The sequence below is a fragment of the Globicephala melas genome, chromosome 10 (genome assembly GCF_963455315.2).
Source record: "Globicephala melas chromosome 10, mGloMel1.2, whole genome shotgun sequence".
In the NCBI taxonomy this organism is placed as follows: domain Eukaryota; kingdom Metazoa; phylum Chordata; class Mammalia; order Artiodactyla; family Delphinidae; genus Globicephala; species Globicephala melas.
Genome location: NC_083323.1, coordinates 101,063,230 through 101,088,858, shown reverse-complemented (window position 1 = coordinate 101,088,858; position 25,629 = coordinate 101,063,230). Strand labels below are relative to the sequence as shown.

The following is a 25,629-nucleotide window of genomic DNA, read 5'->3' as shown; positions in this document are numbered from 1 at the left end:
ACAGTTTAGAACTGTATTTTCCCGAGTAGATCATAATATTTAAGATAAGTTACAGACAGCAGTGACAGGTAGATTTCAGAGCTAGGCCAACATGTTGAATATATTATTGTCTGTGATTACAGAATTAGAATGAAATTCTTTGGGGCTGCTTGATTTCATTGCAGACATAAGCTTGGAGCTTAGAGCAAATCAGAAAAGGCAAAAATCAAGACACCGAGATCAAAGCTGTTTTAGAAAACTCCTCAGTTTTAAAGTGAATTTACCACATTGGGTAGCTTTATATTCATAAAGAAATACAATTTAAATTCTTTATTGACATTTGTAGCATCTGAGAAAAACTGCTGTAAATAATGATAAATGGTACACTGAATGAAAGTTATAATTACAGACAGTCCTCATCTTTCAAATAGACCATGACCTAGAAGTTCCCTTTTAAAGTGATTGGTTGGTAGACTTTGGGCTCAACATGGCAGATCGAACACACTCCTGAAACTGTTGAAATGACAGTAACGGAGTAAAAAAAGATACAGACCCACAAGGGTGCAGGGTGGATTTCATGAAAAAATGGCACAAACGAGAGAGAGGAAGACATGCCACGACAGCTTCGTTGTTCACAATTGTTAACCTTACTGCCCTGCAGAAGACTCTCTCTGCCCTGTTGATGTCGGACTTGACAGTGCTATTTGGTTCTTCCCCCACTGACCCTTCCGGGGTGATATTGTGCAGTTGCCCTTTGGGCTCAAGTATGATTGTGTGGCTTGATCTGGCCAGTGAGATAGGGGTAGAAGTGGTACGTGTGACTTCTGAGCAGATGCATGTTCAACCACGTCTCTTTCCCTTCTGCCATGATGACCCTCAGTGTTCAGGCAGAGGCTGCTCTGTCAGCCTGGTCCTGGGATGAAGGCACAGAGGTGACCCATGATGGGCTTGTAATGTGTATGAGAAGTAAACCTTTGTCATTGTAAGCAGTGAGATTTGGGGGTCATTTGTTACTCCAGCATAACTTGGGCTGTTGTGACAGACACACAGGCCACCCAGGAAAAGGGGGATCCAAGCACAGGTTGGAGGTAAAGGAGTTCTGAGAAGAGTGGTAAAGAGGAGTCCCATCATGACCCCTATGCAACTGAACTAAAGATGAGTCAGTCTAAAAGTAGGAAGATGGAAGGCTTCAGGAAGCATGTCCAAGAAGAAATTTACACCTGAGAGTTTGAATCTCTTGGGACATTTACAGTTCCTTTTTCAGTGATTTTGGTAATGACATAAGAACATTAAAAACTGAGAGGGGAAAAAAAAACAAAAACAAAAGGAGACAATTCTTAATTCCTGGGAAAGCAAAATATTGTACAAGAAAGGAAATATAATCATAGTACACTGTTTGGCTCTGCTGATCGTAATTAAATGATAAACACTAAATGTGAAATGATGTTATACTTACATTGGAAGGATGGGGAAAAGTGTGTGTGTGTGTTTGTGTGTGAGTGTGTGTATTGTCAGAGAACTAAATCCTCTTCAATGGATTTTTCTTAAGAATCAAGAGGTGGTGTATACATGATATATAGGAAAAGAGGTTTACATCCCAGAAAAAAAATTGGATGAGAAATGAATGGAGAGCAGAAATAACTGTCATGGAAAAGGTTGCTCTTAGGGAGCGGCAATCAGGATTGTAATGGCTAGAGGAGTGGTCTGCTACTTGTTACGGAACCTTACAGTATTTGATATTTAAAATTATAGATATGTTTTATTTTGATACAAGTATAATTGGATATCAGAATACATTCATAAAAACAATATTTTAGTTGGTGGTTAAGTTTCTAAGTCAACTAAGAATAATAGCACACTAACATTATAATGATGTGCATATGAAATACAGCACCAGTTTGGACAGCATTATTTCTGTAGGAAAATCAATTCAAGAGTGAAACCTCCTTAGCCGTGAGGCAGAGGACTTCTAGTGCCCATGTATATTCACAGATCGCTTGTAATGCTAGGTCTTCCTGGGACTTCCCTGGCGGTCCAGTGGTTAAGACTCCACGCTTCCACTGCAGGGGGCCACACGTTCCATCCCTGTTTGGGGAACTAATATCTCACACGCCAGGTGGCACAGCCAAAAATAATAATAATAAAGGCGTTATTATTAAAAAGAAAAAATGCTAGGTCTTGTATGAAATGCATTTTAGCGTGTGGTAACGGTAAACTGAAGCTTGAGGCCTTCCCAGCCTGTTGCCAAGTCTCAGCTCCATGCTGTTTGCACAGCCCTTTTCTCCTTCCAGTCCCACATCCATTCCAGCCCAGGCTTCCATTACCTGTTACCTGGGGTGGCTCATAGCTCCTGAGAACGAGAGCATAAGCTTCCGGCACCAGCCAAAGTAGCGTTAAGTTCACAACAACACACCTCTCCCACTGGTTACAACGAAAAGTTCTGGACAGAGTACAAAACAAAAAACCAAAAAGCCTGAGGATTCTGAAAGTAAACAGTAACAGGCATATTGTTGAGGGAAGTCAGAACTTGAAGAGTAACCAGAATGGTGGCCAGTCTCCTGACTTATTCTTCCCTCTTCTTTGTCTCCTGACTGTGACTCAAGAGTGAGCCACGCCACAGAACTATGGACAAAAACAGCAGAAACCAAGGGCAACATCTCCATGGACTGAGGACTGGAGAAGTGGACTCCCTCTTTCCCTCCCAGCCCTACTTGACGCCAGCTGTGACACTAACCTGAGCTGCCCCTGTGGCAGTGACAGGCCCATGAGGATCCCAAGAAGAGCCTGTGTCTGCCGGAGGAGCTGCAGACAAGGGCTCCTGTGGTCTCAGGAGTGGAGCTGATATTCCTTTGCTTCACCCAGTGGGTAGCCCGAGCTACGCAGACCGCCCGACAGTGTGAGAAGCTAGGACTCTGAGAGAAACCCTGACTCTGTGGCCTGAAGACTGGGGAGAAGGACCCCCGTGAGCTGGATGAGGAGATCCCCTGATTCTGTGTGGGAACTGACATGGGTGCTGGTCCCACCCAGGAGTATCGCATACATGTAACAGAGCCAAAGAAGCATGGCCGAGGCTTTGAGAACTGACCCACGGTGTGGACAGCCACCTAGCTCCAGACCAGCACCTGAGTGGGGTATGCACGGGGCAGACACAGCTCTGAAAATGGAGCTGACGTGGGAACCGTTGCCCACAAGAGGCAGGATGGAGTGTCCTGTCTAATTCTAAACAAATCGACCGCCTTCTAAACAAAATCAACACTCTTTGGTGGGTTTTCAGAAGACTCAGAGTCTCACAACATCATCAAGATGTCCAAGATACAACCCAGAATGGCTACTCATACGAAGAACTGGGAAAATCTGACAACTCTCACAGGGAAAGTCAGTCAGCAGATGGCCACCCAGAGATGACCCACATGCTGGAGTTATAGGACAGTGGCTTTAAGGCTGTTACTATTACTGTGCTCTGTGAGATAGAATGGAGTCCTCAGAAATGAATGGAAAGATGGAAATTCTCAGCAGAGAAATGGTGTAAAGAAACCAAAGGGAACATTGGGAGCTGAATAATAGAGGACCAGTGAGTGGCTCTCATAGCAGAGTAGAGATGGCAGGGGAAAGAAGGGTCAGTGAACTTGAAGACCCGTCAGTAGATATTATCCAACCTGAAGAATATACAGGAAAAAGGTTAAAAAACAACAACAAAGGCCTCACAAACCCGTGGGGCTGTACCAAGAGGTCTGAATTTGTGTCACTGGAGTCCCATAAAAGGAGAAAAAGACTGGTGTAAAAAAAATATTTGAAGAAATAATAGCTGAAAACTTTCCAGATTTGGTGAGACACAAATGTATGGATTCAAGAAACTCAGTAAACCCCAAAGAGGATAAACCCAAAGAAAACCATGCCCATAAATATCATAATCAAACGGCTGAAAAACAGACTTTAAAAAACAAACAAAAAACCTTGAAAGCGACCAGAAACGATACGTATAGGAGAACAATGCCTTGAACGACTACGATTTCTCTTGGAGTCTGGAAGACAGTGCCAACATAAAAGAACCACCAGCCTAGAATTCCGTCCCCAGTGAAGATGTTCCTTAGGAAGGGAGGTAAAGTAAAGGTACTCTCGGATAAAGGAAATTGAAAGTCCGTGTTTGTCAGCAGACCTGCTCTAAAGTACATGCTGAAAGAAGTTCTTCAGACTGAAGGGAAGTGATACCGAAGGAAGGTCAGGGCCTCAGGATGAAGGAAGAGCAACAGAAGTAGTCAAAACATGGGTCAGTAGAGTTATTTTTTCTACCTTCAGATTCTTTAAAACGCAAATGATGATCGAAGGCAAAAGTTACAGGAGGGCTTCATTGTAGGTAGATGGGACATGTGACAACGGAAAGGTTAAGGGGAAGGGGATAGGGACCTATATGGTTGTAAAGCCTTTGCATTTTGCTTCAAGTGGTAAAATACAAACTGTAGTAAACTGTGAAAAGTTAGATATGTATAGTGTGATTCCTAGAGCAGCCGCTTAAAACAGAGAACCAATAGATAAATGAAAATTGAATACTAAAAAAATTTTAAATAATCCAAAAGAAGGCAAGGAAGGATGTACCAACAGAGCAAAAAACAGGGGAGACAAACCATGGAAATGCTAATTAAAAGAAAGCCATTCGGGGGGCTTCCCTGGTGGCGCAGTGGTTGAGAGTCTGCCTGCCGATGCAGGGGACACGGGTTCGAGCCCTGGTCCAGGAAGATCCCACATGCCGCGGAGCGGCTGGGCCTGTGAGCCATGGCCGCTGAGCCTGCGCGTCCGGAGCCTGTGCTCCGCGACGGGAGAGGCCACAACAGTGAGAGGCCTGCGTACTGCAAAAAAAAAAAAAAAAAAGAGTAGAGAAAATTGGTGAAACCCAAAGCTGGTTCTTTGAAAAGAGTAAAACTGATAAACCTAAACCCCTGGCCAGACTGATCAAGGGAAAAAAAGAGAGAGGGGGGATGCAAATGAGCAGTGTCAGGAGTGAGAGCGGGGTCTCTGTGGACACTGAAAGGACGAGGGAAATGCTGTGAACCACCCTGTGCCCATAAGTTTGACAACTTAGAGGGAATGGACTAATTCCTTGAAAAACACATCACCAAACCATACTCAGGAATAAATAACCTGAATAGCCCCATATCTATCAAAGAAGTCAAATTTGTAGATAAAAGCTTTCTAACAAAGAGAACTCCAGGCCCAGACAGTTTCACTGGTGAACTCTACCAGGCGTTCAAGGAAGAAATAATACCAATTCTGCAGTCTCCTCCGGAAAATAGGAGCGGGAAGAACCCAAGTCATTTTATGAGAGCAACATTATCCTGATACCAAAACAAGGCAAAGACATTATTACAAGAAAATTAAAGACCAATATTCTTGGTGAATATAAATATAAAAAATCCTCAACAAAATACTAGCAAAATAATGTTCATAGCAGCATTATTCACAAGAGCCAAAAGGTGGAAACAGCTCAGATTCATGGATAGATGACTGGATAAACAAAATGCGGTATCTACCTACATTGGAGTATTATTCAACCTTAAGAAAGAAGGGAATTCTGATACGTGCTACAGCAGAGGTGAACCTTTAAGGTATTATGCTAAGTGAAGTAAGTCAGTCACAGAAGGACAGATATTGTATGGTCCACTTACATGAGGTACCTAGAATAGTCAAATTCATAAAGACAGAATGTAGAATAGTGATTACCAGGGACTGGGGGGGGGGATGGGGAGTTCTTGTTTAATGGGTACAGAGTTTCAAGTCTGGGATGATGGAAAACGTTCTGGAGATGGTGGTGATGGCTGTGCAACATTGTGAATATACTTAAAGCCACGGAACTGTACACTTAGAAATAGTTAAAATAGTAAATTTCGTGCTATTTAAAATTTCACCACAATAAAAGAAATATTCACAAATTCAACCACTTGCCATATAATTTGCATCCAGCTTATCCCTTCCGTACAAACCCACTGTTAGATTTATCTTCCTAAAGCACAAGTCTGATTGTCATTTTTCTGCTCAGAATCTTAGATGCCCACCAGGTAGACTGTCTCACCTGACAGCTAAGCTTGCTGTAGTCGGGTCCCAGTTTACCTGTCTGGACAGGTCAGCGTGACTGCTGTGTACTTACCTTATGTTCTAACCAAGCACACATGTGTGCTTTCCTAGAATACTTTTAAATTGTTTATCTCTGTGCTTTTAAACATGCTTCTTTTTTTCCCTTGAATTCTTTTCCTCACCCTAACCAATCTCTACCAGATACGTTCCACTCATATTTCAAAAGCAACCAAAACTTGACATCTCCCTAGGGTCGTCATCCTCTCTCTCTAGTTCTGATTTCTCACTGCAGCATATACCTCTCCCATGTTGACTTTCCTAGTGTTTATTGACCACTTGCCTATTGATACTGCTTCTGTGCTGGGTTGGGGGAGTTCAGTAATGAATAAGATGCGTCCCTTCCCTCTGATAGTTTGCTATCCTAGCACAAAAGACAGATTTACAAATATATATGTTCACAATAATATGCTAAATGCTGAGCTAGAACAACAGGCACTTACTAGTACTTAACACGTTACCTTATATGTAATATTTGTCCTAGTTTCTCTATCAGAGCACAAGCCCCTTCAAGGCAAGGTATCTCTCTACTTCCCTTCAGCACTTAAATCCTTGCATTAAGTGTGTACAGTTAAATATTTGCAACAAGTTGTTTTCTTTAGGTTTCTTTATTCAAGGCAACCAATAAAGCTTAACCAAAATTTTCACTACTATATCTTCAGTCGTTTTTCTTTGGGGGCATAAGCGAACCAACAATAAGCAAAACCTTAAACACCTTGTGGTTCCTGGGTAGAAAATACTAAATAATTTTAGCAGTTTACAGAGGAATTACTCTGCTCCTCAAGGCTGATTTTATACAGATATTAGTTGCATTTACCTAAAAGTTCCTAGAAATATAATAATTGCAAGTTGTGAGAATATCATATATCCTCATCTTGAGAAATTTAATAGTTCTAGGAAAAGATATGTAATGTGGGAAAACATCAATTTCATCTGTGTGAAAACTTTATAAAACTTTAAGTTCTACAAAACATTTTATAGAATATTTCTTTCAAATTGATTTACTTTTATCAAGCTATTCTGATTTGATATTTAAGAAGTTTGTTTACTACTACCGAGTTGGTATTTTAATTATGTTACAGGAACAGAGATCATGTCCCTGTTTTGCGGTGGCCCTGCTAAACCATGGCCGTGTGGTTTAAACAGTAAGGCTTATGCTATAGTTATTTTATCTGAGAATTAAATAATATATCCTTTTTTTTCATTTTTTGTAGAAGCAACTAAAATATAACTCCTTATTAAAAATGTTTAAAAACAGGTAGTATCACCGAACACTAGATTTGAATAGAATCTTATGAACATTTACCATAAAAGAAAAAAAAAGGATAAACTGTACCTCATCAAAAGTAAACTTCCAGGGGCTTCCCTGGTGGCGCAGTGGTTGAGAATCTGCCTGCTAATGCAGGGAACACGGGTTCGAGCCCTGGTCTAGGAGGATCCCACATGTCGCGGAGCAACTAGGCCCGTGAGCCACAACTACTGAGCCTGCGCGTCTGGAGCCTGTGCTCCGCAACGAGAGGCCGCGATAGTGAGAGGCCTGCGCACCGCGATGAAGAGTGGCCCCCGCTTGCCACATAGCACAGAGAAAACCCTCGCACAGAAACGAAGACCCAACATAGCATAAATAAATTAATTAATAAACTCCTACCCCCAACATCTTCTTTAAAAAAAAAAAAAAGTAAACTTCCGGACTTCCCTGGTGGCTCAGTGGTTAAGAATCCACCTGCCTTGCCATGGAGCAACTAAGCCTGTGCGCCACAACTACTGAGGCTGCTAGAGCCTGCAAGCCACAGCTACTGAGCCCGCACACCCCAACTACTGAAACCCGAGTGCCTAGAGCCCATGCTCCGCAACAAGAGAAGCCACCGCAATGAGAAGCCCATGCACCGCAACAAAGAGTAGCCCCCGCTTGCCGCAACTAGAGAAAGCCCTCGCACAGAAACGAAGACCCAACACAGCCAAATATAAATAAATTTATTTATTTATTTATTTAAAAAATAAAAATAAAAACGTCTGTTCTATACCTAAAGGTGTATTACCTTTAGGAAAATGAAAATGCAAGCCACAGACTGGGAAAAAACATTCACTGTACACACACACGTGCGCGCACACACACACACGCGCACACACACACACACACGTACACACACACATCTGACATAGTGCTTATATCCAGAATATATAAATAACTCTTAGAACTCAATAATAGGAAGATAAACAATCCAGTTTAAAAATTGGCAAAATATTTAACAGATGCTTTACAAAAGAAGATACACAGATAGCCAATAAAGAGATGCTCAATGTAATCATCAGGGACTTCCACGTTGTTGTGTCCAATAGAAGTTATCCATGTGTATCGTGCAGTACACCATGGGATCAGTGCATTACAGTCTACTAATCCATTCTCCATTGATGGGTATCTGAGTTATTTCTGGTCTTGAACTATTGTGAGTCAAGTTGCCATGAACATTCTGGCTCATGTTTTTTGGTGGATATATGCACCTATTTGTTTGGGGTTTATACCAACACCTCATGTACAGTGTAGGGGTTTGTATAGCTCTGTGGATACTGCTGGACAGTTTTCTGAAGTTGCACCCATCTATACTCCCTGCAGTGATGTATGAAAATCCATTGTCCCATATCCTTGTCAACACTGGATATTGTTACTCCTTTTAATTTGAGCTGTTCTGGGAGTTCTGAAGTGATATCTCACTGTGGTTTTAATTTGCATTTTGCCATAACTGTGTTGAGCACTTTCTCATATGCTTATTGGACAGTGGAGGGATATGTAAATTAAAACAAGCATGAGAACACCACATAATTTACTAGAATGGCTAAATTAAAAAGACTGACATTACTGGGGACTTCCCTGGTGGTGCAGTGGTTGGGACTTGCGTTCCCAATGCAGGGGGCCCGGGTTCGGTCCCTGGCTGGGGAACTGGATCCCACATGCATGCCGCAGCTGAGAGTTCGCATGCCGCCACTAAGGAGCCCATGAGCTGCAACTAAGGAGCCTGCCTGCCACAACTAAGGAGCCCGCCTGCCACAACTAAGGAACCAGCAAGCCTCAACTAAGGAGCTTGTGAGCCACAACTAAAGGAGCCTGCCTGCTGCAACTAAGATCTGGTGCAACCAAATAAATAATAAATAAAAGACTGGCATTACCAAGTTTTAATGAGGATGTGGAGCACATGAAGCTGTCATGCATTGCTGGTAGGAGGAAAACATGGTGCAGCCCCTTTGGAGAATTGTTTGGCAATTTCTTATATACTTAAACATATAATTATCATATGACCCAGCAAGTTCCACTTACAGGTATTTACTTAAGAGAAGTGAAAACATATGTTCACACAAATACTTTTACACAAATTCTCATTGTAATTTTATTCATAAGAGGATAATAGCAGTGAGAAAATCAAATTTGCAAATAAAGATAGGTCATAATTTGGAAACAACATTGCTCACTAAGAATGCATTTTGTGAAACGTTTGCTCTTGCATTATACTACCATTAATGAGTTGGTTATTGATTACCTAGACTATGCAGAAAGCAGTGGCATGAGTAATAGATTACAGGCCCCTTGTGGGCAGAGACCACATATTATATTTTATTTGTATTCTGTGGTACCAAATAAACAGAAAATGAACAGATCTGGATAAGAAATAGATAGGTACAATGTTCTTAAAGTAAATCCCCAATTAATTCTTCAATTTGTTAATGAGGTGTATCACATTGATTTGACTTGTAGAAATTGAAGAATAAAAACATTATGGTCGGGACTTCCCTGGTGGCACAGTGGTTAAGAATCCGCCTGCCAATGCAGGGGACATGGGTTCAATCCCTGGTCTGGGAAGATCCCACATGCCACAGAGCAACTAAGCCCATGAGCCACAACTACTGAGCCCGTGTGCCACAACTACTGAAGCCCGCAAGCCTAGAGCCCAGGCTCTGTAACAAGAGAAGCCACCGCAATGAGAAGCCTGCACACCGCAACGAAGAGTAGCCCCCACTCACCACAACTAGAGAAAGCCCACATACAGCAACAAAGACCCAACACAGCCAAAAATAAATAAATTTATTTTTAGAAAAAAACATTACAGTCATCTCAATAGATGCAGAAAAGGCTTTTGACAAAATTCAACATCCATTTATGATAAAGACTTTCCAGAAAGTTGGTATAGAGAGAACTTAACAGAATAAAGGCCATATATGTTAAGCCCACAGCCAACATCATACTCAGCAGTGAAAAGCTGAAAGCATTTCCTCTAAGATCAGGAACACGACAAGGATGCCCATTCTCACCACTTTTATTCAACATAGTATTGGAAGTCCTAGCTGTAGCAATCAGACAAGAAAAAGAAATAAAGGGAACCCAAACTGGAAAGGAAGAAGTAAAACTGTCACTGCAGATGACGTGATACTATACACAGAAAATCCTAAAGATACCACCAAAAAAAACTACTAGAGCCCATCAGTGAATTCAGTAAAGTTGCAGGATAAGATATAAAATTAATATACAGAAATCTGTTGCACTATACACTAACAACAAACTGTCAGAAAGAGAAATTAAGGAAACAATCACATCAAAAAGAATAAAATACCTAGGAATAAACCTCCTAAGGAGGTAAAACAACTGTACTCGGAAAACTGTAAGACACTGATGAAAGAAATTGAAAACAACAGAAACATGTGGCAAGATATACTGTGTTCGTGGATTGGAAAAAATAATATTGTTAAAATGCCCATACTACCCAAGGCAATCTACAGATTCAGTGCAATCCCAATCAAAATACCAGTGGCATTTTTACAGAACTAGAAGAAATAATTTTTAAATTTGTATGGAAATACAAAAGACCCCAAGTAGCCAAAACAATCTTGAGAAAGAAGAACAGAGCTGGAGGAATCATGCTCCCTGGCTTCAGACTATACTGCAATGCTACAGTAATCAAAACAGTATGGTGCTGGCACAAAGACAGACACATAGATCAATGGAACAGGATAGAAATCTCAGAAATAAACCCCAGCACTTATAGTCAATTAATCTATGACAAAGGAGGCGAGAATATACAATGGAGAAAAGACAGTCTCTTTAATAAGTGGTCCTTGGAAAACTGGACAGCTACATTTAAAAGAATGAAATTAGAACATTCTCTAACATCATATACAAAAATAAACTCAAAATGGACTAAAGACCTAAATGTAAGACTAGAAACCTTAAAACTCCTAGAGAAAAATAATGGACAGAACACTCTTTGACATAAATCATAGCAACGGTTTTTTGGATCTGTTTCCTAAGGCAAAGGAAACAAAAGCAAAAATAAACAAATGGAACCTAATTCAACTTAAAAGCTTTTGCACGGGAAAAGAAACCATCAACAAAACAAAAAGGCAGACTACTGAATGGGAGAAAATATTTGCAAATGGTATGGCTAATAAGGGGTTAATATCTAAAATATATAAACAGTTCATACAACTTTTCTTGATAGAAAACAAACAACTTGATTAAAAATGGGCAGAAGACCTGAATAGACTTTTTTCCAAAGAAGACACATGAATGGCCAAGATGTACATGAAAAGATGCTCAACATTGTTACTCGTCAGAGAAATGCAAATCAAAACCATGGTGAGGGTTTCCCTTGTGGCGCAGTGGTTGAGAATCTGCCTGCCAATGAAGGGGAAACAGGTTCGAGCCCTGGTCTGGGCAGATCCCACATGCCGCGGAGCAACTGGGCCCGTGAGCCACAATTACTGAGCCTGCGCGTCTGGAGCCTGTGCTCCGCAACAAGAGAGGCCGCGATAGTGAGAGGCCCGCGCACCGCGATGAAGAGTGGCCCGCGCTTGCCACAACTAGAGAAAGCCCTCGCACAGAAACAAAGACCCAACACAGCCATAAATTAATTAATTAATTAATTTTTAAAAATGGTGAGATGTCACGTCACACCTGTCTGAATGGCTATTATCAAAAAGGCAAGAGATAAGTGTTGGTGAGGATGTGGAGAAAAGGGAACCCTTTGTGCACTGTTGGTGGGAATGTAAATTGGTGCAGCCAAATGTGGAAAATACTATGGAGGTTTCTCAAAAAACTAAAAATTAAACTATGGTATGACCCAGCAATTCCACCTCTGGGTATATATCTAAAGGAAACAAAAACACTAATTCAAAAAGATACACACCCCCCCAATGTTCATGGCAGCATTACTTACAGTAGCCAAGATGCAGAGGCAACCCAAGTGTTCATCAGCTGATGACTGGATAAAGAAGATGTGGTGTTTTATTTATGTGTATACATATAAATATATATGTATAGATATAGATATAGATACACACACACACCACACACACACACACACACACACACACAATGGAATATTACCTTAAAAATGAAATCTTGCCATTTGCAGCAACATGGATGGATTTAGAGGGCATTTTGCTAAGTGAAATAAGTCAGACAGAGAAAGACAAATACTGTATGATATCACTTATATGTGGAATCTAAGAAATAAAACAAACTAGTGAGTATAACAAAACAGAAACCGACTCACAGATACAGAGAACAAACTAGTGGTTACCAGTCGGGAGAGGGAAAGGGGGAGGGGCAAGATAGGAGTAGGGGATTAAGAGGTACAAACTACTATGTATAAAATTAATAAGCCATAAGGATATATTATACAGCACAGGGAATATGCCAATATTTTATAATAAGTATAAATGGAGTATAACCTTTAGAAATGGTGAATCACTATCTTGTACACCTGAAACTTATGTAATATTATAAATCAACTATACCCCAATTTTAAAAAGTGGAACCATCCTGTAAGTACTCACTTCTAAAAAAATTTTATTGGAGTCTAGTTGATTTACAATGTTGTGTTAGTTTTAGGTGTACAGCAAAGTGAATCAGTTATACATATACATGTATCCACTCCTTTAGGTTCTTTTCCCATATAGGCCATTACAGAGTATTGAGTAGAGTTCCCTGTGCTCTACAGTAGGTCCTTATTAGTTATCTATTTTATATATAGTAGTGTGTATATGTCAGTCCCAATCTCCCAATTTATCTCTCCCCCCCTTACCCCCTGGTAGCCATAAGTTTGTTTTCTACACCTGTTACTCTGTTTCTGTTTTGTAGAAAAGATCATTTGTACCCTTTTTTTAGATTCCACATATAAGCGATATCATACGATATTTGCCTTTCTCTGAGTTAAGTACTCACTTTTGGTCTCTCAGTGTAACAACCTTGAGATTCATTCATGTTTATATATCAATAGTTCTTTCCTTTTTATTCATGAGTAATATTTCATGGTTGTTTATTCATTCACCTGTTGACGGCATTTTGTGTTTTTTCCAGCTTGGGGCTATTATAAGTAGAGCTGCTATGAACATTTATTTTAAAAAGCTGGTAATAAAATGTAAAACAGATAGCTAGCGGGAAGCAGCTGCATAGCACAGGGAGATCAGCTCGGTGCTTTGTGACCACCTAGAGGGGTGGAATAGGGAGGGTGGAAGGGAGACACAAGAGGGAGGGGACATGGGGATGTATGTATATGTATAGCTGATTTACTTTGTTATACTCCAATAAAGATGTTAAAAAAAAAAAGCTGGTAATAACCCAAATGTCCATAATAAGTAAATGGATAAACAAATTTGGTAGATTCATACAGTGGAATACTACTTAGCAATAGAAAGGAATGAACTCCTGATATATTCAACAACATGAATCTCAAAAACATTATGCTAAGCAAAAGAAGCCGTTCACCAAAAACGTATATACCGTTTGATCCCATTTCTGTGAAGTCTAAGAACATGCAAAACTAATCTATCCTGATAGAAGTCAGAAAATGGTTGTCTCTGCTGGAGTTGGTGGTAGAAATGGTGCAGGTGTTGACTGAAAAAGGGTGATGAAAATATTTTATATCTTGTTTTGGGTGGTTGGTTATGTGAGAGTTTATTGTCAGAGTGCATTGAACACAATGCTTTAAGTTCTGTTAAATATTAATATATTTAAATATATTATTTAAGCAATAATATATAAAGTACTTCTCAGTTTTGAAACGTAGGCATACTTGAGCCTTATAAAAGAAGACGTTAAGGAAATCAGTACTCAAGTATAATTTGTTACTCTCTTCTTTATCCTGGCGTTTCTTAACTACTCTTTCATCTAACCCTTATCTCCTAAGTTGATGACATGTGATGCTAACTTTTCTCACATTTGTATCTTGCTTCCTCAAATTAAAATACAACAACCTTAATAAAACACATCTTCAGGACTTTAAACCAACATGACACCAAAGCCTATCCTGTAGCTTGACTTCAGCTGAGAGTTTTAAGTAATCTGAGGTGATGGGAATGGTTTATTTTGCATTTCTAGTTTTCAGATTGTTAGAAAGACCCTGCCCCCTTTCCTCTGGCCTGGGACGTCTGCTTTCTCCACGTGTTTCTGAGAGGAAAGGTTTCCTTTTGCTGCAAATATGAAAACCTATACAACTTAATCTTTTCCTGAGTAGAAGGATTTAACTTTCCACTTCTTTCTTGAGTCAATTTTTTTTAAGTCAATTTTCCTTTCCTTAGTCTACAGTCCTTTCCCTGGAACAATATGTTTAGGAAACAATAAGATTTAAAATATAATCATAGGTCTCTTCTTGACGGCTCTTACAGAACATATTAGGAGGTGTATGCTTTAATTTCTTCCAGAGCTCCAGTCGAAATGTACCTATACATGCCCATAAAAAATAATAGCAGTGAGAAAGTCAACTTTGCAAACAAAGAGGTCATAACTTGGAAGCAGCATTGCTCATTAAGAATGCATTTTGTGAAACATTTGCTCTTGCATTATGCTACCATTAATGAGTTGGTTATTGATTACCTAGACTATGCAGAAAGCAGTGGCATGAGTAATAGATTACAGGCCCCTTGTGGGCAGAGACCACATCTTACATTTCATTTGTATTCTGTGGTACCAGATAAACACAGAAAATGAACAGATCTGCGTAAGAAACAGATAGGTGCCGTGTACTTAAAGTAATTCCCAACTCATTTATGTATTAATTCTGGAGCTGTGATATATGTACATAGGTCTCATGTTTTTGTCCAGCTTTGAAGACGTCCTGCTTGGGGTGATCGAGAAAGAGCCACAAAGTTGCCCAGCTTTCCCAAAACTCCTCCCTCTCCCCGAGTTCATGATGGAGACTGAAACAAAAATGCCACCCCAAGCTCCTGGCGCCGTGGCCGAAGCTGAGCGCGTGGCCGAGGACGTGCAGGGTTCCCTGTGCCGTCACCCTCCCCTTGGCTTCAGGCCGCCGGGAGGAGTAAAAGCTCTTCCAGTCCAACAAATTCTAAGACCTTGAGACTTTATCCTCTGTTATCGTAACCTTGGAATCCGTTCAAGCAATTATTACAAAAGCAATTTGAAAGGTTAAAAGTGTCCCCTGTGTAAATTTATTACTAAGGAAATGAAAGCCAAGTTATCTGCCCACAGATAATTGCGAGTTTATTTTTCTATTTCGAGATATTTGCTGGTATGTTGATAGCCTCAAACAGTCATGCTTAACCTTTTGGGGTCACAGACCCCTTTGAGAATCTGATAAGCCTCCTGCCTGCCTGCCCCCCTTCCCCACTCCCTCAAATATGTCTTGTGTCCCCACTGTGTGCCAGGCATTGTTTTGGGGGGGCTATGCTTTGTACCGCCCCACCTCCAAAAAGTCTGTCTGCACATGTGCACACCATTTCACATACAATTTTAGGGTTTGTAGATTGAACTCCTGAAGCCCTCCTAGAGTCCAAAAATATCTTAAAAGCAATTGTATGGCTAAAAATACTTGACACTCTTACTAGACAGAATCTTAGTATTTGCAGGCATAACAACGGAGTGTCCTTCAGTTCAGGACCTGCCCAGGGAGACAAGATCCTTAAACTCCTTTAGATCACATGTGTGTGGGGTAGGAGACAAGGAAGTTCACATTTCACTCCAATCAGAGTAGGTGACCTGCGCCTGGTCAGCAGGCTGGTTCCCGTGTGTGAGAGCAGCGGCTAGGGGCGGCCTTCAAGGACGCTCTAGCACCTCAGTCTGTGCTTCTTAGAAGGAAGGAACTTTCAGATTATACTGTGGTCACTGAATCTGTGTCTGTAAGCCTCCGTTGCCATTCTAACTGAAAAATTGACCTATTTTCTACAAACCATTGCTCAGGAGTTGATGTCTTTTCATATGTGATAAAGGACTGCACATCTGCGGGGACGTGAGTGGTGACACCTGTCACTCTGACTTTAAACCCAGAATTGCTTTTTTGTTCTCTCATCAGTGTTCAGCTCATGCTGAAAGGAAGAGATCTAAACTCTAAAGGAGACTGTTTCTCTAAAGAACTGGCATTCTGGCAATTCAGGAAGGCTCTGAAAAGCCTCGCGGAAAGCAGACTCTCACTCTGGGTGTCTGGTTTTCTGTGTGTTGCGTTGTGATACCTGACAGCTCCTTGGAGCACACACGCCATCCGGGCCCACAGTGCTGCCCTCGCCCTGGCCGCCCAGACCACACGGCCTTCACACGTCATCCTGTCGGGCTAGCGGACTCACTGCAGATGGGACCGTCACACACATTTAACGGGGAAAAGCTGTCATCTCGGAACTTATTTAACTTAGCGATCTGGCATGCACAGATGAGGAGGACCACATGACAGCGTCACATAAGGTGGCGTGCAGACACGATGTGAGAGTGAAATTAAGGAGAGCTCACTTTTATTTTACCCTGAACCATAGAGACTTAACGTGCTCGACTTTACCGAGGAAACGTCTGCATAGTGATGCTATTTGGATTCAACGCACTTCATTTGTGGCTTGGAGACGACCGTATTCTATCATTTGCTTTTGAGAGCCCAGCTTGACGTGCTGGAAGTCTAAATCTTGGCAGAGAAAAACTGGATTCCAAACATTTTCTGAAATGCTTAACGAGTGAAGCATCTTTTAGTTTCCCTAACACAGTGCCCTGCGTGTGGCTACATTGAGTGTTCGTGTCTGTTCTCTTAGAATCTGTTTTTTATGTTGCTGATTTTTGTCCAGAAATCACTTAGTAGTTTCAAATAATCGATTTAAAACTATTGGGTTATTACTTCTTAACCCACAGAAAGACAAATTAGAATTTTTTCATGTTCTTATGGGTTTTGGAGAAAGAAAACAATTTTAGGCAAGAATTAGCCTCTATTCAGCCTTAGAGCTCTAATTTAATAGTAGAACCAAACCATGATTCAACTATTTATAACAGAAAGGCCTTTGGGAAAACTGGGGTCTGCTACTTCCACAATTATAGATTAAGGTTGAAATGAAAAAAGTATAGAAACTCTGACTCCCTTTCTCCCAATCACAAAGTAGCATTAGGGTCCCTTTTGCTAAACCACCGCCGTGTAAAATCTTAGAAATTTTTCAGTGATCATGTATTTTTATAGTTAGTGTACTTCAGCGAAGCTATTCCTGTAATTGTAAACATTTGATTAAATAATCTGATTCAAATATAAGGACGTCTGTTTTTCACTGGAACAAGTTTTTGACCTATAGAAACACTCTGTTTTATGTTTACCTTAAACATATATTTCTCAGAAACTACAATTCTCTGAGCCAAGACTTATTTTGCTATATTGAGATTCACTCCAGGTAACACATTTTCAGTGTGTTGCTGGAATAATTGACATTACCTATCAGTCTTATGTTTTTAAGATAATTTAGGTCCTTGTATATGTAAGTTTCAGAGTACGATCATCAGACAGGACTGGAATATGAATGTGTGATCAAAGTACTGTTACTCATACTCTGAAGAGAAACGCATGTGATTTTTGCAGATTAATTGCATTCTTTGAGCTCTTAGCTGCTGGTGCCTGACAGGTAGTCCATCAGGAAGACTGGTCTATGGTAGCACTGTTATAATAATAAACACACAGAAAATGAGAACATCAGTGCCCACGCAGTGCTGGATCAATAGAATATACAGTCCTAGGGAGCTGACGACAAAATCCCATCAACATAACTTATGCCTAAGATTATCAGATGTCTGAAGCAAAATAAATTCTGAGTGAGATCAGGAGAATAAAAGGGATGATGTGAGGAAACCCTGTGCTGCGAGCCGCGGGTAAGTTGTAGTCGGTCCCTGGGGAGGACCTAGCACGTCTAGACTGTGACGTTAGTTAAGCCAGAGTAGTGGCGACCGTCGTGTAAGATGGTGCAAGATCTTGACGTCTTGGATTCCAGCTCAACTCAGCAAATACCTGTTGAATGTGTCACATGCTGGTCATTATGCATTCAAGTCCCGCCCTCCAGGAGCTCAGGTCTAGTGGGGGAGCAGTTCGGCAAACACTTAATTGTGACATATGCTTTTTTTTTTTTTTTAAAGTCCAAAGATGTGTGAAAAACTATGGGAGCAAAGAAGCACTTGAGACTGTTTCCCCCTAGAGGAGTCTTGAAGGACAAGGACTCAGGGCGGGAAGACACCTTAGGAGCCCACGCTTGTTATTTGACTCCTGGGAGATTTGGGGATTGACCAGCAAGATATGGACAAATGAAAATATAAGTTTAAATGACCAACAAAACAGAATCAGTTGTTCCTTTTTTTTTTTTTTTTTTTTTTTTTTGCGGTACGCGGGCCTCTCACCGTTGTGGCCTCTCCCGTTGCAGAGCACAGGCTCCAGACGCGCAGGCTCAGCGGCCATGGCTCACAGGCCCAGCCCCTCCGCGGCATGTGGGATCTTCCCGGACCGGGGCACGAACCCGTGTCCCCTGCAACGGCGTTGTTCCTATTTATTTTTATTATTACCTACGACTTTCTCTGCTTCCTAATTTTTTTTAATGTTTATTCACTCTGTTAAATCTCCTAGACTAAAGCAACTTTCCCCTGAAATAAATAAAATTAGGGAGTTAGTATATAATGGAGAAGATCCCACGCGACCTTTCATGAACCTGAGGGCAGTAGCAGACTTTAAGATTTCCATTTTGGGAGGATAAAGTCCTCTGTGGAGACTTGAAGGGTCTAGTGACATAACATGCATTTGTTAGAAATGACATCTTTTTTGACAGATAAATCCATCTTTTTCTTTGGAGATAATAAATTCTCATTTATAGTTGGAGATTAATATTAATTTGATACAAATTAGTGCAATGCTCTAGTACAGAGGCTGCTTCTGTTGTCATTGTTTATGGCATTAACTTTGTAAGGAAGTTAATTTATTTAGCAAGAGGGAGGCTGTTCTTACTTCACAGTATTTGTTTAGGTTTTCTGCTGTTTCCCCCAAAATGTTCATGAGTATTAGCCACGCATAAAAGAGAAGCTGCTTCCCATCTGCTGTGAACCTTCCAGTATTTGGAGATCATGGGACCACTGATTTGTGAGGTGCAGTTAAACTATGTCACATGAAAAGAACCAGACCAGGGGCCAAAGATAACAGTGCTATGTAGACTCTCGGGGGCCAGCGAAGGTTTTGTTTTACAAGATCGTGTCCGTGTTTGGTCAGTGAGGCTGAGGCAGAAGGTGAATGAAAGAACGTTACTTTAAAGGCATTAAAGAACACGCCGGAGGAAAGCATTTTTAGTGCAAAGCGTTCGAACGGGGTAGAAGTACCGGGTCAGCCCAGAGCAGCCAAGCGCAACCCGTTTCCCTCCCAGCTGTGCATGCCAAAGCTGGCCTCGCATCCCCTGCCCTCAGATACCGCGCTTCTCGCGTGCCCTTCCTCCTTCCTCCCTCCCTCCCTTCCATCCTTCCTCGGGACCTTTTGAGAGTTCACATGAACCTTAGGTTAAACAAGATGGATTCGCATCCCTTATAACCAAGCCTACAAGTCATTCAGACCTGAAAATTGTTTTCATACTTTATGTATTTCGTTTGTAAGGCTGGGGGAGGGGCGTATCTTATGGAAACAGATTGAACCAGGAAACATGACTGTGGCCATGAGAGAGAGACCACCCTCCTCACTAGTGAAGGAAGTGTTTGAACCCCACACCTGCGCCTAACCTCCAGCTCTGACATTTCACGCCTTTCACTTTCTAATCGCTTAACTATCTTGCGATCTTTCGGAAGGACAGTAGCTGTGTGTGTGTGTGCTCACAACCAAATGCCAGTCACCTGGCACCACCCGTGGGGTTGAGCTACAAAAACCGGGACGGGGTCAACGGTACAAGGAATTCTGTATCCGAGCAAAGTCTCAGAAACAAGTGTCTGACCAAACACGTGATCAGGTGTTCTTGGCCCTTCCACTGGGATGATTATTCCACTCATTCGAGAGAGACTTCGTGAAGAGAACGGGGTCTGAAGGGATTTGGAGATTTTTGGCTTATCCTTACGTGCCCAGAAGAGGTTTGTGTAATTTACACTGCCAGGTTGCCATGGCTTTCCTAGTGAAAAGAGAGAACTTAAATGCCTTCTTTGCTGCCTACTGACTAAAAAAAATATATTTCCTATCCTTCTGAGAGAAATTACTGAGATTATTTTTAAAGAGAGTGAGGGCGGGGTGGGTTGGGGAGCGGGGAGGAGAGCATTACCGAGTCAGACACCCTTATCCTGCCTACGTAACTTCAGCCACACAGTTATGCCTTATCTGCTTGCTAACTGTATGGCGATAGGCCTTGCATTTTAAAGTTGCACAAATAGTAGCATGAGTATCGTTAAAAGATTGCAAGCCGGGGCTTCCCTGGTGGCACAGTGGTTAAGAATCCGCCTGCCAATGCAGAGGACACGGGTTCGAGCCCTGGTCCGGGAAGATCCCACATGCTGCGGAGCAACTAAGCCCGTGTGCCACAAGTACTGAGCCTGTGCTCTAGAGCCCACGAGCCACAACTACTGCACCCGTGTGCTGCACCTACTGAAGCCTGCACACGTAGAGCCCGTGCTCCGCAACAAGGGAAGCCACCGCAATGAGAAGCCCGCGCACCGCAACGAAGAGTAGCCCCCGCTCGCCACAACTAGAGAAAGCCTGTGCACAGCAACGAAGACCCAACGCAGCCAAAAATAAATAAATTAAATAAATAACTTTTTTAAAAAAAATTATAGTAATAAAAAAAAAAGATTGCAAGCCACCTTCATGATTTGGAGTTGAAAGTTATTTGAAGTCAAATATGGAACAAATGACAAATGTCTTAAAAGGAGAGATTTATAGAAATATTTGTTAAAACATAAACTAGAGAGGTAAATCCCCAGAGAGCTTCCAGAATGAACTCACGCACCATGCTAACGAGAGTCAGAGGTTTCCCGATGAAGGTGCGTCAAGGACATTTGCCATTCCCTCTGTGACCCTCTCAACTAGCCTCTTAAAATCTGATCAACTTTGGATTTTGCTGCTAGAGACACTAAAAAGGCAGCAACTATTTGTATCGAGTACCATCAGCTTGCTCTCTCTCATGTCTGTGGTACCTACAATATTCAGACATGAAATCTAACATGGAAATTTGCTTTCCTTATCTTTCTTGCGGAATTAAGAGGAAAACAGAAGATGTTAATAGATGGTGTTTTAACAGATATGATCAGGCGATGGTACCTTGCCTGTTGCCTCAAACATTGCTTTTTTCAACCCCAGATCTCCACAGCATGACGTAAACCAGGACAGGGCAATTTTAGGCAGAATTTCACAGCTCTGCTATTGAAGTCCTGTGTTCATCGACAGGAAGAAGATTGCCCCCAAACGCGTTCTCAGCGCGGGGAGCCTCATGTGGGCATCATTAGGCGGTTCAGGGTCTCCCTACTCTTTGCTCCACTGCAGGGTTTCTTACCTCCAAGAGTGATGTAGGAACAGCCGAGCTGAGCCTCACACACCACAGTGCCCTTAAAGCCCACCTGCACCTCGGCGGGGCGGCTGGGCAGCGGCCGGTACCCAGGCGTGGTGGGTGGGAGGAAGGCTCGCAGCATGGTGGGTCCCAGAGCACTCAGAGCACCTCTGCTGGTCCCGTCTCGGCGCCCCGCGAGGCTGTGCCTCGTGTCAGATGACGGCGATCGCTGCAAGTTTGAGAGTGCCAGAGCCACACCACCTCCCCGTCCTTTTCAGCCTGGCCGCCTTCTTTCTTCCCTGCGGCTCCTGCTGCCCACCCAGGCCGGCCTCGCCCCGTGGCCGCCCAGGAGAACTGGGGGTGAGACGTGAGGGCTGTGTCCGCCCGTCGGCTCCTCACCTCCCTGACGGTGACAGGCTCTGGTTTGCATGGGCCACCACCAGCTGCTCCAGTGCCCCTCGCTCAGGACAGAAATAGGCTTGTCCCGGCTGGAAACGTGGGCCTGAGAGGCGGGAGCTGCGGTGGAATGTGGCTCTCTCTGTGAAACTATTTTAAGGAGAAAAAGTTAGGCCCAGTTCTACTCGTTATCTTGCTTTGCTCTCAGGAGCCAGGACTGTTGGTAAATCTGTTTCTCCTTGACTATTTAAACTGTACTTTCAAACTGCATATTAACTGGGGTGAAAAGAACCGTTTCAAAATGACCCCATTTTAATCTTAGAGTCACGTTGCTTTGGAGATAAATGGTCAGGTCCTGAGGAAATCTCCACAGTGTCTCCATGAGGCTTCCGACCCAGCCTTCCCTTCCTCCCCTTCAACGTCTGAAGATGCGTTCACAGCGTCTTCCCCCTCCATCTGCATTTCAGTTTTCTCGTAGTAATAACATCGTCAAACCGCTTTTCTATTTCTATCAACAGTTTCCTTGGCATCCAGTCCTTATGAGAACCTAGTTCCTTATGTCAAATGCCACAAATGTGTAACATCCCCCAAAATGGCACCCAGAATATTTCTACTTATATGTTCTACTGAAGAGACACAAATGGCTGTTCTTCCCCTGCTACTGGGCTTCGAATTTCTTAGTTGTGTGTTTCTCTCCCCTGTTACCTCTTTCCTGCTTTGATAGTTTTGGGAAGTCCCATCTCCAAGGAAAGGAAGCTTTCACTCTAACCAAAGAATAGAGCAGGATCCTGGTTTTGTAACGAGGCTTAAAGCCTCCAAAACATACAACGTCTTCGGATATTTTAGTCGCTGAATGTCGGCGATCCGATCCACTCTCGCTCAGGGGAGCACAGAGCAGGTGGGTCGGCGTGTGGGAAGCTGTTGGGGCAGCTGGCGCTGGGGATTAGGGTTGATGGACCGGGAACGGCCTGCAATCAAGTTCTCAGAGACTCGCTTAATGATCTTGAGATGAAAGAATTTCTTTCTGATATTAAGGCTCTCAGCGCATAGGCTTTAGAACGCAGACGTTCTTTTTTCCAGAGTATCCATGTATCAAAGAGGCGTATGTGTGTGTGTTTCTAAGAGGACACAATGGTTCCATCAAGAAAAAGCTTCCCCCCCCCCCCGCACACGCAGGTAAGATAAAGATTCCTGGTGCTCGAATCACACAAGAAGTTGACGCCGTTGCCCCCTTTAGGCAAGTTGATAGTTCAAATTTGTAGGGTCCTTTTAAAGACATCTGCTTAACACAGCACTAAAGCGACATCTCCGGTACCCTTTGATTTCTGAATCTTGACTAACAAGAAGCAGAAACGCCCACTGAGTCACTGGTCAGGTGAGTGGGGGGAAAAGTTGTCAAAAGATCACAGCTGTTTTAATGACCAAATTATAGTCATATAATTAAATATTTTGTAAGTTTAAATTTTTTAAATAATTTCTTTTAAAAATACGTTGGTTTTCATCGCCCTACCATAACGTGGCAGCTCTTTCAGTGAAGTGTTTTTAACATGTATATATAGTTAGTGTACTCTTTATATGACTAATGCCACCAGATCCTCCACTAGATATTTATAAATGTATTTTGGACCTGTTTAGCCTTTGCTATAAAAATGACCTAGACAGGCACATATTACGGTATATAATTTGTTTGAAAATTGTTAAATGAATCAGTGGCAGCTACATTATGCCACAGTGTTCTTTCACTACTAAATCATCCAGTCAGAGTTGCACCTCATCTTTCAACAGTTGTAAATATTACGTGCAGACCCTTTGAAGTCACAGATTGATGACTGAATTTTGTTTTTCCTGCACTGTGTCCTCACTTACGGCTTTCAAAGCCGATCTTTCAGTTACTAACACCTTCCTGGGAGAAGGGGGAGGGACGGAGGCTTCCAGGCCTAATCTGTGCTTCAGGTCTCCCATACTTAACAAAGAAGACGGAGCATGTGTGGGTGTGCGCCGGGCCTGCGGCGGCAGGGACGTTTCAGGGCTGGAGCTTAGAGTCGAGGCTCGTTTTCAGTCTGTTCACCCATTTAAGAAGCATTCGCCGCGTGCCTGTTGTGTTCAGGTGTGTGTGTGCGCGTGTGTGTGTGTGTGTGCACATGCGTGTGTTCTCTGTGGGCCTAAAAAGCCCCAGTGTGAGGTTTTCAAGCTTGAACTCCAATGACTGGTTTCATTTATTCAAGAAGTATGTATTTCCCTCAAGATGGAAAGTGAATGTCTTTCCATTTTGTAGTTCTGAAGATGCTCATGGTTGGTTTGATGTGTTTTTTTCAGTGTCCATTTATGGAATTTGGTTTTACGACAAGGAAGAATGCCAGAGAATTGCAGAGCTTATGAAAAAGTAAGTGCTGCGGGCTGAGTACTTGTCAGGACCTGGTGCTTCGTATTTCTGAGTGTACGTAGCTACACTGTAATCTAAACAGAGCACGTCTCTGACAGCAGTCCTTTTCGCCGTGGTTAGGAACACATTCACCATTACTTAATAAATGAAAAATAAACATAAATGACAATGTTTTACATTTCCACCAGGTAAGATTAATTGTGTAGAAGGGTTCCCCTCATTTTTCCTGCACGTGTGCAGAATCTATAATATGAATTTTTCCAGATGGTAGTTCACCTTAATATTATCCTCCTTTGTAAATTAGCAGCTTCTTCCCTTGGAAAGGTATCAGTATATCTCAGTGAAGAGAACATTCAGAGCCCTTCTAAAAGGCTGTCCCAGATTCTCTGGGGGGCCCACATCCTTCCTGCCCTGAAATCTGCCCGTGGGGCTCAGACCTCCCTCCCTTCTGACCCTGCGAGGGCTTCGGAGAGTCTGTATTTTCAGTTCCTTTGGGAGTATCTGAGCTAATACTGATTTAGTGATCAGTAGACAGACCCTCTCTCTGTCTGCCTCTCTCTCGTTACTAGTCTCTTTTTTTCTTAATCTCACGAGGCCTTGTGATTCACCCCAGTCTGCACTGGGGGAAACTGAAATGACTGTGCCTGTCCCGCTCTCGCTGCCCTGAGGACCCCGAGAGCAGGCCCGGGTCAGCGCGCCGTCTCCTCTGGGATCCATCAGCCCCTTTCGCGGGTCCTTGAGCCCCAGGCCTGCTCACTGGGACGCAGTTATTTCCCTGCACTTATGCAGCTGGTTTAGAGCCCCAGAAGGAAATGAGTTTCCTGCACGTGCTGGATCTGACCCAGGACTGGACTCGGCCGAACACAGGGTCTGCCTGCCGCCAGCGCGGATGCGACAGAGCAGGTCCGTCTGCAGAAGAACCATTTTTCATTTTAAATCCCGGGTCGAGGAACTGGCTAAAGAGTGACCCCAGAATATGGAATGTGGGGGGGACTGTTTATAAATGGTATTGATTTCTGAAAAGC

At 42.5% G+C, this 25,629-nt stretch overlaps 1 protein-coding gene across 3 annotated transcripts in view; it reads left to right on the top strand.

Moving 5' to 3' along the window:
* DCP1B (decapping mRNA 1B) overlaps positions 1 to 25,629 on the top strand; it is a 49,615-nt gene that overhangs the window by 10,710 nt on the left and 13,276 nt on the right. For all 3 annotated transcript variants that reach the window (XM_030834817.2, XM_060306624.1, XM_060306623.1), the window contains exon 4: positions 24,538 to 24,604. In XM_030834817.2, coding sequence (XP_030690677.2) covers positions 24,538 to 24,604 — 67 coding nt within the window. The remainder of the gene's footprint in view (positions 1 to 24,537; positions 24,605 to 25,629) is intronic.